At 35.5% G+C, this 14,493-nt stretch overlaps 2 protein-coding genes and 1 long non-coding RNA gene across 15 annotated transcripts; 1 reads left to right on the top strand and 2 right to left on the bottom strand.

Moving 5' to 3' along the window:
* Positions 1-3,960: 3,960 nt before the first annotated feature.
* On the bottom strand, positions 3,961-6,932 carry LOC110616521 (probable plastid-lipid-associated protein 11, chloroplastic). Of its 12 annotated transcripts, none has more exons than XR_002488207.2 (4): positions 6,403-6,932; positions 6,168-6,236; positions 5,430-5,744; positions 3,961-4,164 (listed from the first exon to the last, which is right to left on the bottom strand). XR_002488207.2 is itself a non-coding variant. In XM_021758924.2 (3 exons), exons 1-3 carry the CDS (start codon positions 6,873-6,875, stop codon positions 5,645-5,647), a joined length of 642 nt encoding a protein of 213 aa, XP_021614616.1. In that variant the 5' UTR covers positions 6,876-6,932; the 3' UTR covers positions 4,093-5,644. The 12 variants fall into 12 exon arrangements, 4 of the variants coding, with proteins under 4 accessions (XP_021614648.1, XP_021614616.1, XP_021614633.1 ...); XR_002488202.2 differs by having other exon boundaries at positions 5,595-5,744; XR_002488210.2 differs by having other exon boundaries at positions 5,595-5,744; positions 6,168-6,233; positions 6,403-6,928.
* Positions 6,933-7,267: 335 nt separating this feature from the next.
* LOC110629830 lies at positions 7,268-8,573 on the top strand. 2 transcript variants are annotated; one of them, XR_002490302.2, is made up of 2 exons: positions 7,268-7,608; positions 7,975-8,573. It is a non-coding gene; the product is annotated as an uncharacterized LOC110629830 (long non-coding RNA). The 2 variants fall into 2 exon arrangements; XR_002490301.2 differs by having other exon boundaries at positions 7,268-7,653.
* A 1,539-nt stretch (positions 8,574-10,112) lies between these two features.
* LOC110616514 (RGS1-HXK1-interacting protein 1) lies at positions 10,113-14,092 on the bottom strand. Its single transcript, XM_021758903.2, has 9 exons — positions 13,760-14,092; positions 13,618-13,684; positions 13,443-13,520; positions 13,213-13,265; positions 12,147-12,230; positions 11,065-11,117; positions 10,915-10,979; positions 10,755-10,813; positions 10,113-10,369 (listed from the first exon to the last, which is right to left on the bottom strand). The coding sequence occupies exons 1-9, from the start codon at positions 14,003-14,005 to the stop codon at positions 10,280-10,282; spliced, it is 795 nt and encodes a 264-aa protein (XP_021614595.1). The 5' UTR covers positions 14,006-14,092; the 3' UTR covers positions 10,113-10,279.
* Positions 14,093-14,493: the final 401 nt, after the last annotated feature.

Raw genomic sequence — 14,493 nt, 5'->3', positions numbered from 1 at the left:
ATGCAGAAGGACACCACCTCCCTAGAGTTCTTTGCATCACTATGCAGGAAGCCGCCTACCACCTTAGCAGAGCTAATGAAAAGAGCGGAAATGTATATAAGGCAGGATGACGCCTTAACCACTAGTAGATTTGCCAAGGAAGCAGGAGACAGGGGAAAGGCTGGGGAGGATAAGCGACTAGACAGACAGGAAAGGAGGTAGGATCGAGGCCTGAAGCGTTGAACAGACACCAGTGGGAGAGGAAGGAGTAGAGACCCTATCAACCCCGTATTCTCAAGGTGATCACTCCCCTGAATGTGTCCAGAGTCGAGGTGCTCATGGTAGTCTAAGACAATGACTTCATACAGTGGCCCAAGCCGATGAAGGTAAAAGCAAATAGGAAGGACCCAGATAAATACTGTCAGTACCACTGGACTAATGGTCACGATACAAATGATTGTTACAGGAATTACAAAGAAGAAGGAAAGTAAGGTAGCAAAAGCAATGCAAAAGGTAGAACCGTGAATGAAATCAAAAGTACAAATTTAAAATGAGTAAAGACAAAGAGAAGACGTTTTGACGAAAATATTTATAGAGTTGCACAGTAACAATTGGAGTTTTGTGATTTATCTCTCATTACTCATGAAATAACTAATGAGCGAGTAAAGAAGCACTTGATAATTATTGAGTCTCGGATACTCATGCCACATCTAAGCTCATAAGGCTTCGCAGGTCGTAACCTCACCGAAACCCAATATACAAGTCTATCTACCAGCGCGTAGCCTAGGCATTGTGCAGGCATGCTGGTCAGAGTAAGGCTCGGACCCGCTTACGGAAGGGCCAACCCAATCGACTTGATGGGTCAGTGGGGCAACAGACCCCTAGACATCCGGGATCGTGTCTACATGGTGCCGAAAGAAATTAAATGACCGTTTGACGATAAAAAAGAATGCAGTATGCCTATACGTAGAGTCCAGCGTGACAATCACATAATATTCTGTAGTAGGACAGCGGTTACACGCTACTCGAGAACAAAAAGAAAAAGACGAAAAGAAAGAAAGTGATGAGACAATCATAATAAATTTTACAAAAAATATATCTTTAACTTATTTTCTATTAAATCTCAAGACATTAAATTTTATAATAATTAGTAAAATAAACTCTATTAGATATAAATTATAATTAAATAATTTGATGTTCGGATGATATTAGCTATTAAGATAATATATTATAATATTATATAAAAAATAATAAAAACATATTTAAAGAAATAAATAATTAACCTACACAAAAAATATAAACATGTTAAAGAAAATTACTTATATAAAAGTCTGCAATTTAATTTGATTCCATTCAAAAAATAAAATTAAAAAAATAAATTTTCGATTGTTAAATATTTGGGTAATTTATGATTTAGTCCCTGGATATTACCATTATTAACAAGTCAGTCCCTATATTTTTAGAAACCTATTAAAACGTCCTTATGTTTTATCTCCGTCAACGAAATAGTCCTTCTGTCTATTTTTGCCGTTAAAAATATAGTAAAAGACTATATTACCCCCCATTATTTTTCTCCTTCTCCTCCTCCTTCCTTTTCTTCTTCATCAATTCTTCTTCTGCTTCTTCTGCTTCTTCTTCTTCTCCTTCTTCTTCTGCTTCTTCTCCTTCTGCTTCTTCTCCTTCTTCTTCTTTTACTTCTTTTTCTTCTTTCTCTTCTTCTTCTTCTTCTTCTTCTCATTCTTCTTCTTCTTCTTTTTCTTCTTTCTCTTCTTCTTCTTCTTCTTCTCCTTCTTCTTCTTCTTCTCCTTCTTCTTCTTTTTCTTCTTTCTCTTCTTCTTCTTCTTCTTCTTCTTCTTCTCCTTCTTCTTCTTCTTCTTCTTCTTCTTCTGAGGAGGAGGAGGAGGAGGAGGAGGAGGAGGAGGAGGAGGAGGAGGAAAGAAAAGACATGGACTATTTCGTTGACAAAAAGAAACGATAAGGACGTTTTAATAGATCTGAGAAAAGATAGGGACTATTTGGTTGACATAAAAAAACGATAAGGACGTTTTAATAGATATGAAAAAAGATAAAAATATTTTAATAGATTTTTGAAAATGTAAGGACTAACTTGTTAATAATTGTAATATACAAGGACTAAATAAATGGTTTTATTTGAGGGTAAAATTGGATTTTAAAAATTTTTCTCTCTCCTCCTTTATCTAATTTTAACGGAAAATAGGATGGAAGGACTATTTCGTTGACGGAAATAAAACATAAGGACGTTTTAATAGGTTTCTAAAAATACAGGGACTGACTTGTTAATAATGGTAATATTCAGGGACTAAATCGTAAATTACCCTAAATATTTTCATTTCTTTTGAAAAATGGACGCAGACACCAACCCAGCCACTAAATTCAAATTTTCTCAATTTAAATCAAATAAAAGTTAAAAATTATATTTAAATTAAAAATTAAGATTTAAAATCGAATCGAAGCCGGGCCACCAGTGCGTGCAGGCAATTCGAAGGAAAGATATGGCAAAAAAAATAATAAATAAATAAACGAAAGAAAGAAGAGGAAAAAGGAGGAGGAGGCTGTCTGAATGGGAAGTCGCCGACATAACTTGACTTGACAGCAAAAACCAAAATAATTAAGGTGTCACTGTCATAAATATGACAACATGCCATCTATTTAGTTCATGGCCCCAACAAACATGAGGCTAAGAAACGATACAGCCCCACATTCAATCCTAAAACACACAAACATCAGGCCCACTTCCACCCACCATTTCCTTGGCCTCTTAATAAATAAATTAATAAATAAAAGCCTTTGCTCTTCCATCATGAGCCCAGAGAAGCCCAGTAGCCAGACCCTTTGTCCCTTCACCAGCTTCGAGGAAATATTCCGTACTCCAACCTCTATGGTACACCCTGTATCCAAGGGATTGCTACAAGGGTCCTCCACACACAACTTTATCAGAATTCAGAAATGGTTTTCTTCTGAACGATGGGCCGACCTCCTGCATTTCATGTGGATTCTATATCGCTTGTGGGGGCTCACTGGATTTGGGTTACTGCAACCCTGGGTCTGACATGGATCCTCCGTGCAATTTGCAGTGCACGAGCTTCGTCAACTTGGCTATCATAGAGATTCTTTACCCCGCCGGCTCAATCTAAGGCAGCCCAGAACACCCATGTTCATAGTTGGTTTTGCTTTCTAGTTGGGCTTGAGAAAAACGTCAGCCTCAGTTGCTCAAAACGTGACAGAACTACATAGATTTTATTATTAAGAGCCGTTACTGTTTGCATACTCCTCTTTTAGCCAAGTTCATGGCATTTCTAAGAGAATCATACAGACTTCTGTCTACAAAATCACTACAACTAGAGTCATAAACATTACATTTCTATTTAATGAAACTACCTTGTTAAATATGTCAGTCAGATGGTATCAAATTATTTTTAAAATTAAATTTAATATATTTTAGTAATGAGAGCTCCAAAATAAACTAAACAATATTGTTTCAGCTTTTTTCAATAATATTTAAAAAGGTAATTTATATTATAGTTTTTGAAATTTAATAAAACCCACAATTTAATTCCTACTTATTTAATAGTAAATAATTTAATCTCTGAATTTTTATTGTATTAACAAAATAATCCTATTAATTTTACCATTAATCAATTGTTAAATGAAAAAATCAACTCAAATTAAAAAGACTAAATTGTTACAAATATTAAAATTATAAAGACTAAATTGTTATAAATTATTAAAGTTAAAAGGATTAAACTGTTATAAAAAGTGAAATCTAAAAAACTAAATTGTTTGATTTAAAAATGAATTTTAATAGAAGGATTATTTTGTTAACATAATGAAATTTTAGAGATTAAATTGTTTAGTACTAAAATGATAGGGACTAAATTGTAAGTTTTACTAAAACTCAGGGACTTTGTTATAAATTACCCTATTTAAAATTACCGACAGCAAACAATAATAGGGGGAAAATGCAGAAAGTTCCCCAGTTCCTCATTTAGACAGCTTAAGCAAATCTCAGTACATGTACATGAAAGCCAACATATAACATATTTAACAGGAGAGAGCACCCACAAAGTACTATGGAATATAATGGCCAAAAGGTAAAAATCATATACATGATACTACTGCCATTAAAGGATGCAAAGGAGCTCCAAAGGTGTTGAGTTCAGTGATCTACAAGCAAAATCAGAGAAGGCTATAAAATGAGTGATGGGGGAACATATACACATATATAAATGGAGTATTCACGGCATATACAGAAGATAAAGAGTTTGTTATGCAATAAAAAGAAAATATATTTCTCTCTCTAGCTCGTTAAAGAAAGAAAATCCTCTCAATTTAGGTCTTTTTTCTTTGAGGCTATGTCATCTCTTTTGTTGGCGCTTGCAGTCTCCGCCTCCCCTTCTAGAGAGGAACACCCTTTCTCCCCCAGCCCAAAGTGTGAGTTCCTTACTCCCTACCTCTGGGGAGTGCATACGTGATGAGAAACTAAGGGTTCTGATATTTCAAATTACACATATCATAATAAAACAATATAAATTATTTTAAGGTCAACAACTAAAATAAAATAATTTTTAATGCTGTATATATACGAGAATATAATAGAAGTGCTAGGGGGCATTACTCCCACTTATCCTCCTCCTTCCTCCGCCCCTACTACTAGAACTCGAGGGAAAGGGTGAAATTCTCAAAACCCCCATCTATTCTCTTTTATACAACAGAAATAAAATTCTTATTAATCCTATAAACTATCAATAATAATCATAAATAAGCTCTATTGATAGTTAGATGACATATGCACTATTTGTTCTATTAATATGCAGATTAGGAATCTAAAACAAGAAAATACCAAGTGAATACTAATTAGGAATACTAAACCAACTCAAATTTCCTAAAAGAGAAAAAATATTACTAAACCACGAATCGCTACTAAAATTTAGGTCTCCGTGAATTCCTTAACATCCAATTCTACATGCTTCAACTTGAATGGACCAAACAAGATCACACGTAAAAAGGCAAAAGACAAACAGTGTAGTTTACCACTTTGAATATGAATCATTACTGATGAATTTTAGTTAAAGTGTCCTTGAGATACCATCACTTTAACTAAAGTTAATCAACAAGCAAACATTCAGTAGGATAATGATGGAGAAACGAACATGCATAACAAAGAAACTGCAAATTGGAAATTGGAAAGTAGGTCCTAATACCACTGTCATCTACGAATTGAAAATAATAAAGGGGACCAAAAGAGAGTAATAGAAGCAAGTTGACCCAAAATCTAGGCAAAGACTTCCTTTTTGAAGCCTATTAGGAATCCCCTGGGTAAATGTCCTAGTAGATAGGTAGAGAGTGTACGAAAAAATCACTATCTAGTTTCTACAGAAACTCATGCCCCATTGTTCATTCATGCAGGATGGAAGGGTGAGTATAGCTACCTTTTAGACTGGATTTAGTATTCCCTAAGCAAAAGTAACACAGACAAGTCAACCAGGAGAGAGAGAGTGTGTATGTCCTGGTAGTCCAATTTATTAGTTGAGTGTCCAGGTAGTCCAATTTATTAGTTGAGTGCATCATATTCGACTATTCGTAAGTGAACTCACAGTGCATTCCAATCATGAATGACAATGCAGCAAACTACAATGTTTGCCCTTCATTCTTTCCAAGCATATGGCGCACGGTCAACCACTAAATAATCTCCCCTGATATCCTTCACAACCCGTATATCATCATCAATGTACACAGACTCAAACCTACACGGTGCAGAATAAAATAACACCATTAACCACACAATAGTAGGAAAACATAACAGAAGTAAATAAACCATCCTTCGCTAATGCCTTCAAATTTAACCTCTTTGTCCCTTTAGAAGCCCTTCAAATGGAATTTTAATGCATACTGAATACCAACTTGGGACACTTAGGAGAACCAACGAGAACATATGTTTTCAGATAAAAAAATTCTAGCCCAAGATGCTCGAGATAGACGAGAATAAAATCTCTAATATAACAGTCAGAGAAACTCAACACCATTCAAAATCACGAGTTTCATATTCGTCATGTTTAGAGTATCATATAATAGTAAGACAGAGTCTGTTGCCTAACTTACTAATGTATCATCATTACTTATTTGGTTCTTCCAGATTTAAACGAAAATTAGAAAAGAGAGTCCCCTACCAGCCCTGTCCAAATGGAGGCAAAGGAATTTCCCAACTTTTCCCTCTTAGGACAGCACTCGTAAATCTGCTGAACCATGACATTTAAAACCACACAAAAATAGTTACAAAACCAAATAAAATCTCCAAATAAAGAAAGATTATAACAAACTAATTTGGAATTCCAGCCATATATGGTATTACCAATTCAGTTAGATTATGATTGAGGTGAACAGAGATTAGCACACACGAAGTACCTAAAATTCACTCTTTGAGATGAAGCAATCTCGATATTTGACCTGACAAAGAAGACCCGATCGGGTGGGAAAGTAATCACGTTGTTGAGAGTCTTTTTCTCAACATCTATCACCTGCAAAACGTCGCCAGCTTTGGTACCAAATAACGGCGCCTTCTCTATGATGAAGAGCTGTTCTTTCTCAGTCGTCCAGAGCAAACGCCACGTGGCGGACAGTGAATTACCGGTGGTGACCGTACCTTTCCCCTGTTCAGCCATGGCATAGATAGCTTGGATAATTGTTGCCCGCTTTTCAGGGTCATTCTGGGTTTTGAGGCCCCGATCTTGGTCTGAGATGAGGCTGAGGAGATGTTGTTTAGCTGATTGGGATTGGTTTGTGGCAGAAGAACAGGTGACTTTAAGAGTGTAGAAGGAGGTGGATTTGGGGGAAGTCTTCGGTTTCAAGGGAATTGGCTGAGAAAAGCATGCAGCCATTGGTTTATCGCTAATGGGAGCAAGGGATGAATAGCGGTTGAGAGCTCTCGGATATTTTATTTATTTTAATTATTTTTGAATTTAATAATAATTATTATTTTTTTTTAAATCAGCTAAAAAATGGCGGAAGCGGAAATTGCTAGTCGATTGAAATTTGAAGGTTCGAAACTACCGTTTTCTTTTAATCAAAACGGCAGCTCGTTTTTGCCGATCATTTCCTGCTCTGTTTGACAACGACTTGGGCCATTGTCATTAGCCCATGAACCGATATATTGGGCCGGAGCACTTAATTGTCAATTCCGTCGGAACAAAATTTTGCCCAATTACCTGTATATCAGGATCCCGATTCCCAAATATTATTATTTTTTTAAATTTGTATTAGAGATTTAAACATTGGTCCAAATCTAAGCTCTAAAGAGACTTTCAGCATTTCAATTTTAGCGCCATTATATCTTCCAGTTTCTTGTAGCACTAGTGCTAAGATAAGGTTCAAAAAAGAAAAAATAAAAAACACAGCAAAACGACATCATCTCGCACGAAACCCTTCTCTAAGCGCACTCTCGACCCTTTCTCCCAAGCTGAGGCTTCTTCTCTCTGAACATTCGACAAACATCTCTGTTTCACTATTTCCTCTGAACTTCCAGGAAACTGACGCCCCTTCTTGACTAGCACTCGCAGATCCAATCTCTGTTTCACTTTTCTGCAAATTAATTAACTTCTTTCTGTGGCTGAGGTGAACTCTGTTCAGATCTACGTTTCCCTCTATATTCTGCTGCTGGTATTATATTTGCCACTATGGTTTGTTGCATCTGTTAGCTCTATTGGATATTACTATTGTCACCATCATTTTTATTTCCTGATATTTCTTAGTTTCTTTTTTCCTTTTGAATTCATCGTTGGTTTATTGATGGAATTATACAAAAACGCAAAAACTTTTGTCCTTGTCATATATTTCATTTTCTGCATTCTTTTCCATGAATGATTATATGCCTTGTTAAGGCATTTTTAGTTTAACTAGATTGTAGCTTCTTGACGGATCTTCTGAGGAACTAACATATGTTTGTTTGACCATTAATATATGCTCTGAATTTTTTCATAGGTTGTAGATGCTGTACAAGCAGTAAAGATGAACAGTGCACGAGGGGAAGTGAAGTACCCGATCAGGTTAGTGTGTCTTGACCATCTGTAGCTGGTTACTGATGATCTCTATCACTCTCATTAATGAGTGTGGTGTTAAGAACTACTTTGCTTTTATTCAATAAAGCAAGCAGATAAATTACAAACACATTAAAATTGAAGACTCTCTCGTTGATGAATTGAAGTGTTAAGAGCTTCCTCAGATGAGCTCCTTCCCAATCAATCGTCCATGATGCGATCATTGTGGCCTCCGTTTGGTGCACCTGCAGCCTCTTTCTGTTTTTTTCTTTTTTATAACAATGATACCATAAATGCATTCACATTAGTGATCCTTTACTATCGAATTGATGACATGATCAGGCTTGTCAAAGATGAAAGCCAAAATGATGAGGAATAGGGTCAGTATATTTGAAGATGCGCTGGGATCTTCCATTCTGTTATTTCTGTCATTAGTCTCTGGTAGTGCGAGTTGGGGTTTGTGGAGGGCGTATTCTTGCCTATGTTGTTGCATTGAAGAGTATTTTTGAGTTTGATTATTTAAATGCAATGATGAGCTTTCTTCTAGAGCCATCTTTATAGCAATTCTTTTAAGCTTGCCTATTGATCGTCTTTTGCAACCTAAAACGGAACTGGCCGACCTGCGAATACATAAGTCGAACGAGCAACGCTGCCATGTGACAAAAAGTGGTGCACTGCTAATTCATAGAATTGCATTATCTTGAAAGAATAATTCAGAAGCCCTGAAAGTGAATATTAAATAGCCGTTTGGGATACGTGAATTAACAAAATTAACCCTTATTAAAAATTCCGCTATTTCAAAATCACAAAATCCAAATCCAAATGCCTATTTTTGAAAAAAATTATCACCTCTTACTTTTGACTCTTTGACCAAACGGTTTAAATGGACGAAAGGACTATAAATTTGGACGGAAGAGAAAGTGAGGTACTTAAATATTCGGATCGCTACGTTAAACCTCATGAACTAAAAAGTAATTTTTCCTAAAGAAGATAATTATAACGTGCGATTCTGTAACATTGTACTGCCAAATCCATAGTCAGTTCAAAGTCGAAACAGGCTCCTGTGTCTTAGAATACGAGAATTATCTCTCTTGAAATACAATTTGCTTCGATCGAAAAACAGAAAAAAGAAAAAAAAAATATTTTGCCGGTAGTACTTGTAACTGAAGTGTAAGAGAGAATCTAAGTGTCAAGTATTAAATTTTTAATTTATAATATAATTTATTAATTTTAAATTCTCTTTTAAATACCTCTTAAAATATTTTATGTTTAAATTAAAATTTTTCATAATATAAACGCTTAAAAAAAATTTTATTTTTACGACTTATTTAAATAAATTATCAAATTATTTTTATATTAGTACTTTATCCTGGAATTCAATTCCTTAAGACTTTTTTTTTAATTTTTTCCTTATCTTCCCTTTACACATTTTTTCTCCGATTTTCTTTGAAAATATGATTGTAATTTCATGTAATCTGTCATAGGGGTTCGTGCGCATTGCAATCCTATTGCAAGGATACACGTGCCATCCTCCTTGCTAGCTTTAAATTCAGTCAATTTCAAGTTTTAAATTTTGATGTACATGAACATTGCCCAAGACAAGGGTGATTAGTAGGTCGAGCCGCATCCAAAGCATTCCATTTTAGTATTATTTGTATTTATATGAATCCATAGTTTAAAATACAAAACCGTTTAAATTTCAAAATATAATTTATTAAAAAAATACAAATTATTAATTAAAATATATAAAATTAAACAAATCTCAGATATTATTTTAATTTGAAATTTAAATATTTTTTTTGGGTCCATTCTATTTCCAAATAACTAAATTTTCAATTTCACTGGGGTTATTTGTTTCTAAAATGCAGGACCCAAAACCCAATAGTGCCCTTCCCGCTCCCCCAGCCACAGTGGGAAATGACCATGTTTTTGGCTTTACTTTTCCCCTTTCAAGCAGCAAAAATTCCAAAAATGAAATATGTGTGTATATATATATATATGTAAAATAACAAGAAGCCTTAGCCAACCTCCTGCTGTTAATCCATCCACAACAACCTACTCTTTCTTTCTCGACACGAATAGTTGCCAATGAATATCATTTTGCATTATTTTGTTTTTTCTTTTAACACAATTCAAAATCTGAAACTTGCAACTCTCAGAAGAGAATCCATCTCTTGTATGTTAGATAAGCAACTGTTATTTTAAAAACAGGAGAGCGCACATGGAAAAGAAAAGCAATGCAAGCATTTTCAGACTGAGATTCCATAGTTACTGATTTTGGTCACTTCCTTAGTCAAAGCATTCTTTTCTCGCTTTGCCTCAGAAGCAAGGCTGGACACCTGCAAGTCAAAGTGTCCTGTATGAGCAAATTCGTTGATACAAATGCGCAAGTACAATATGACCAACCATGTTCGTAATTTAGCATGCACCATCATAAGCGTATGTAAATTATTTGAGAAATAGCATTGAAGTGCGAATACCAGCAATTGCATCAACTATAAATAATAGTAGCATCAGGGCTCTGCTAAGTGCTAATGACCAAGAGCATAAGCCATTAATTAAATTAGCAAAATAAATCTACCAGCAGTTCCTTCCCCCAGGCAACAAAAGGACTATAGTATAGGTGGGGAGGTGATTACTGTCAAAATGTTAACCCCAAAATTTTACTAGTTCAAGTCCATTTATTTTTGCAACGCAAGACAATGTTAATCTAAAAAGACTTACTTGTGACCAGAATCTAGATGCTTCTCTGCTAGGCAATTCCCCAAGGATATCCTTTAAGCCTGATGCAACAGACAAACATTTGATTAGAAAAAATGAGCAGGTCCATACAAGTCCAGTGTGTTCAATGTAGACAACAAGCCAGATGTAGTAGTTGCATCACCTGCTACTTGTCTTTCGATCTTACAAGCAGAGCGAATCACACCTTGAATTTGCTTTCCGGCTTGTCTGTAACAAGACCAGTAAGCTTGGACAGGAAAGTCAAAGAACTGCGTAAAAGAATATTGCACAAACCTTCCTCTAACTCACAAACCTGAGTTTTGTTCTTCCCCGAATCAACTCCTGTTCAGCTAATGATGCCCTCTTCTGAAAAACAATAATCATTTGTAATGGTTTGTAACCCAAGGAATGCTTGGATGGAAATGATAATTTGATGCAAGAGTGAACAAAGAAAAAGTGAATGGGTGATTTACAATGAGCTTAATAACATCTCCACAGGCTTAATTTTCGAACTACAAGAGTTACTTTCTTGAGTAGGGCTGTAGGCTTTCTGTCAAGGTGAAACATTTTGATTAACAAAAAGAGAACAATCGACTGGATGGAAAAACAGATCTCAGATTTTCCATCAATTTTTTCCATTATCAATTGTCAAATTATCAATAATAAAGGTCTACCTAAATACCTAAAGAGGACACAGGTACTTATAGTAGAACTATGCATCCTGCTAGGATTAGGAATCTCAGAATAAGAAAATATTACACAAATACTAATTAGGAAAATGCTAAACCTAATAGAACTTTTTATTCCTAAATAACAATAGAATTTTCAAATAAAAGAAATCTAAGCTTCTTAATTTTATGATGGGAAATTAAATCAACACAGTTCCCAAATTGAATCTTGCTTGACTGCATCACATGTGATTTCCCTTTTCTTTTGGGAGGCAGGTGTTTGGAAAGGTTACAACAGTTATATTTCAGTATAATTGCTCGTTATCAACCTGAAATTATTGAGAAAAAGAAAAAAAAGCAGTTGTGTCACAATGCTAAACAACCCAGCTTTCACCTTCCCATTAGTCCTCCTTATCCCTGACAGTCGACCTTCCAGACTTTAAGCATAGTTCACCAAAGTAACTCTCTTCTATATAATATTCTTAAATATATATGCAATATATGAACATATCAAAAGTGCAAAAGTCCACAACTGATGTCACAACTTATTCTTTGCACTTGAAACAATCAACAATTTGGCAGACAGATATTCATAAACTACAGCAAATATCAAAAGGAAATTGTTTGCCTAACCAATTATAAAAGCAACAAAAAAGCACTTGAGAGTTGAGACATTATCTTGCCGACCCTAAATCATCAACTGAAATAAGATAACACTGAAAGATACCTCTAACTTCTCGCTTTCAGCTTTCAGAAGGCTAATCGACTGCCGCAATTCCTTTACCTTAGCATCAGCTCGGGAAAGTAAGGACTGCAACCAGAAAAGAGCATTTACATTCAATTCAACATTTAACAAACATAAATTAACTCTTAGCATGAGAATTATGCAATAATGCATTCACATATCTAGGCAATCATGAAAGGACTAATATCTATGCATGCATCCACAGCCCATTTTGTGTCCCATACTATGAGTTTGAGGTGGATCATATTGAGCAATGACTCCACAGGGAGGGAAAAGGTTCAAAAGGACAAACAGCATCTGGAAAGGACTTCAGCATGCCCCATGGCATGGCAGGAGTTCCAACACACCCCAGCCCCCAGGGCATGTCCAAGTAGAAGAGGGCAGAAACCCTAGTCCTGGGCCAGCACACCCTAGGCCTAGGCAGTCCACAGGCCCCAGGACGTGTTCAGCACAAAGGATATGGAGTTTATGCTGAAATTGTCCAGTTATATCTCCTATATATTTCTATTTCTTCTACAATTTCTGTTTAGCTTAGTTATGACTCCTAATTTAGTTTTTTAATGTCTTTTGCTTTATTTGGGAGTTATTTTGTAATCCTACTTTAGTTAGGACTAGCTTCTTCCTATATTACTTGGGTATCTTATTTGTTTAGTCTTTCTATTATAGAGAACTATTCCTATTCTGTTTAGGAGAACTAGAACTCCACAAATAGCCTAGAATAACTTGTAAGCATATTTGATTAATAAAAATACCTCAAAAGAGAATTTCTCTTAATTTTCACTCTCCTGTGGGTGTGATGTGTGTTATCTTTGTGAGCTTTACACTGTGTCAGATTCTCAAAAACATAAGGCAGCCAAAGACACCATGTCAATCAAATCTGATTCACTTATAATTTTAATTTCAAAATTAGATTAAACCGTTGGATCTAATTTGATTGACTCGCAAGCAAATAAATAATGCTAGCAGCAATGGCAGCTAAGCTAAGGGATTCTGGAGTTAGTTGTCAACCAATTATCATAAAACAGCAGGACAGAATAGTTTTGCTCACCTCTTCACTCACAAAAAAGCGCAAGGTATTGTAGTACAAAAAGCGTCTTGGCCCTGAAAAATTATAAATCAAATGTATAAGAGACAGAAAGTAGAGAAGAAGATACCTATTACATGTACTTAAACTTGATCCAGCATTGACAAGTTTCTGCAAATCAGAAAGAGCAATCTAGCTTGCAATTGCCGAGACACAAAAGATGGATACATTTAACATATACAAAATGATCATACTTTTCAGGAGAACCAACCCCAAGCCAGCAGCAACCCCTCCCGTAACGAGTGAATGCGAGGCCGCAATTTTGACGCCCTCTGCAGTAATCATGCCAAAATATGAAGATCAGTAAACAATTTTAAAAAAGGAACCGAAACAAACACATTTATCAACTGAAACTCATAGAAGGAATACCTTTAATCCTTTGAAAAAACATATCCTCATAACCAAGAAGCTCAGACTTGAAATCTTGTAGATAATCCTACATATACCAATCAATCAAAAATTCCTAGCGACCATTAACAAACGCAAGTGAGCTAGATTTTTAGGAACTTACTATTGTTTGATGTAAATGAGCGGAAGAAGTTGAACGAATTTCCGCCAAGCGGGATCTAAGGACATTATTGGTATCATCAGCTGCTTCTTCGATGGTCTTTTTGTAGATAAGAGCTTGTTGAACTGCGTAGTCGATCCATGGAGAAACTTTTTCTAGGGTTTCGGATCCGATAGTGGAATGGAACTCGTTAGGTGGCGTTAAGCTTGGCTTCCCCTCCTGTGACGATGAGTCTGCGACGGTCGCCATTTAGCGATTGGAGTAATTTTTTATCAAAACAAATATTTCCCGACTTTAGCCCCGGCCTTATACCTGGTAGCTAGATGATACACCATCATCCGATTTTAAAGCAAGAAAAAAAAATCCGCATAAAAAGTTTTATTAGCATGGCCCAACTGGCTTAAGCTTGGATGGTCCAATAGCTAAAAGCCATATATTATTGCATGTGATATATAGATTTGAATTCTCATTCCGCTCAAAAAAATGGCCTAATTAGACAAAAGTGTAAATAGAGGAATAAATACAAAGCCCAATAGAAAGCTCTGGTCCATCGTAACTAATCAAACTAATGCCATCTAGGGCTGAGCAGTATTCGGTTTAAATCGAAATAACCGATCGAACCGATTAATTTTAAAATTTTGGTTCGGTTTTTTTTTCGGTTCGGTTCGGTTTAAAATTTTTAAAAAATTGGTGATTTCGGTTCGGTTCGGTTTTAGACGTAAAAATTTCGATTAGAC

This window comes from Manihot esculenta, chromosome 1 (genome assembly GCF_001659605.2).
Source record: "Manihot esculenta cultivar AM560-2 chromosome 1, M.esculenta_v8, whole genome shotgun sequence".
Classification (NCBI taxonomy): Eukaryota; Viridiplantae; Streptophyta; class Magnoliopsida; order Malpighiales; family Euphorbiaceae; genus Manihot; species Manihot esculenta.
Note: the sequence above shows the minus strand (reverse complement) of the source record. Positions and strands in the feature narration are given on the sequence as shown.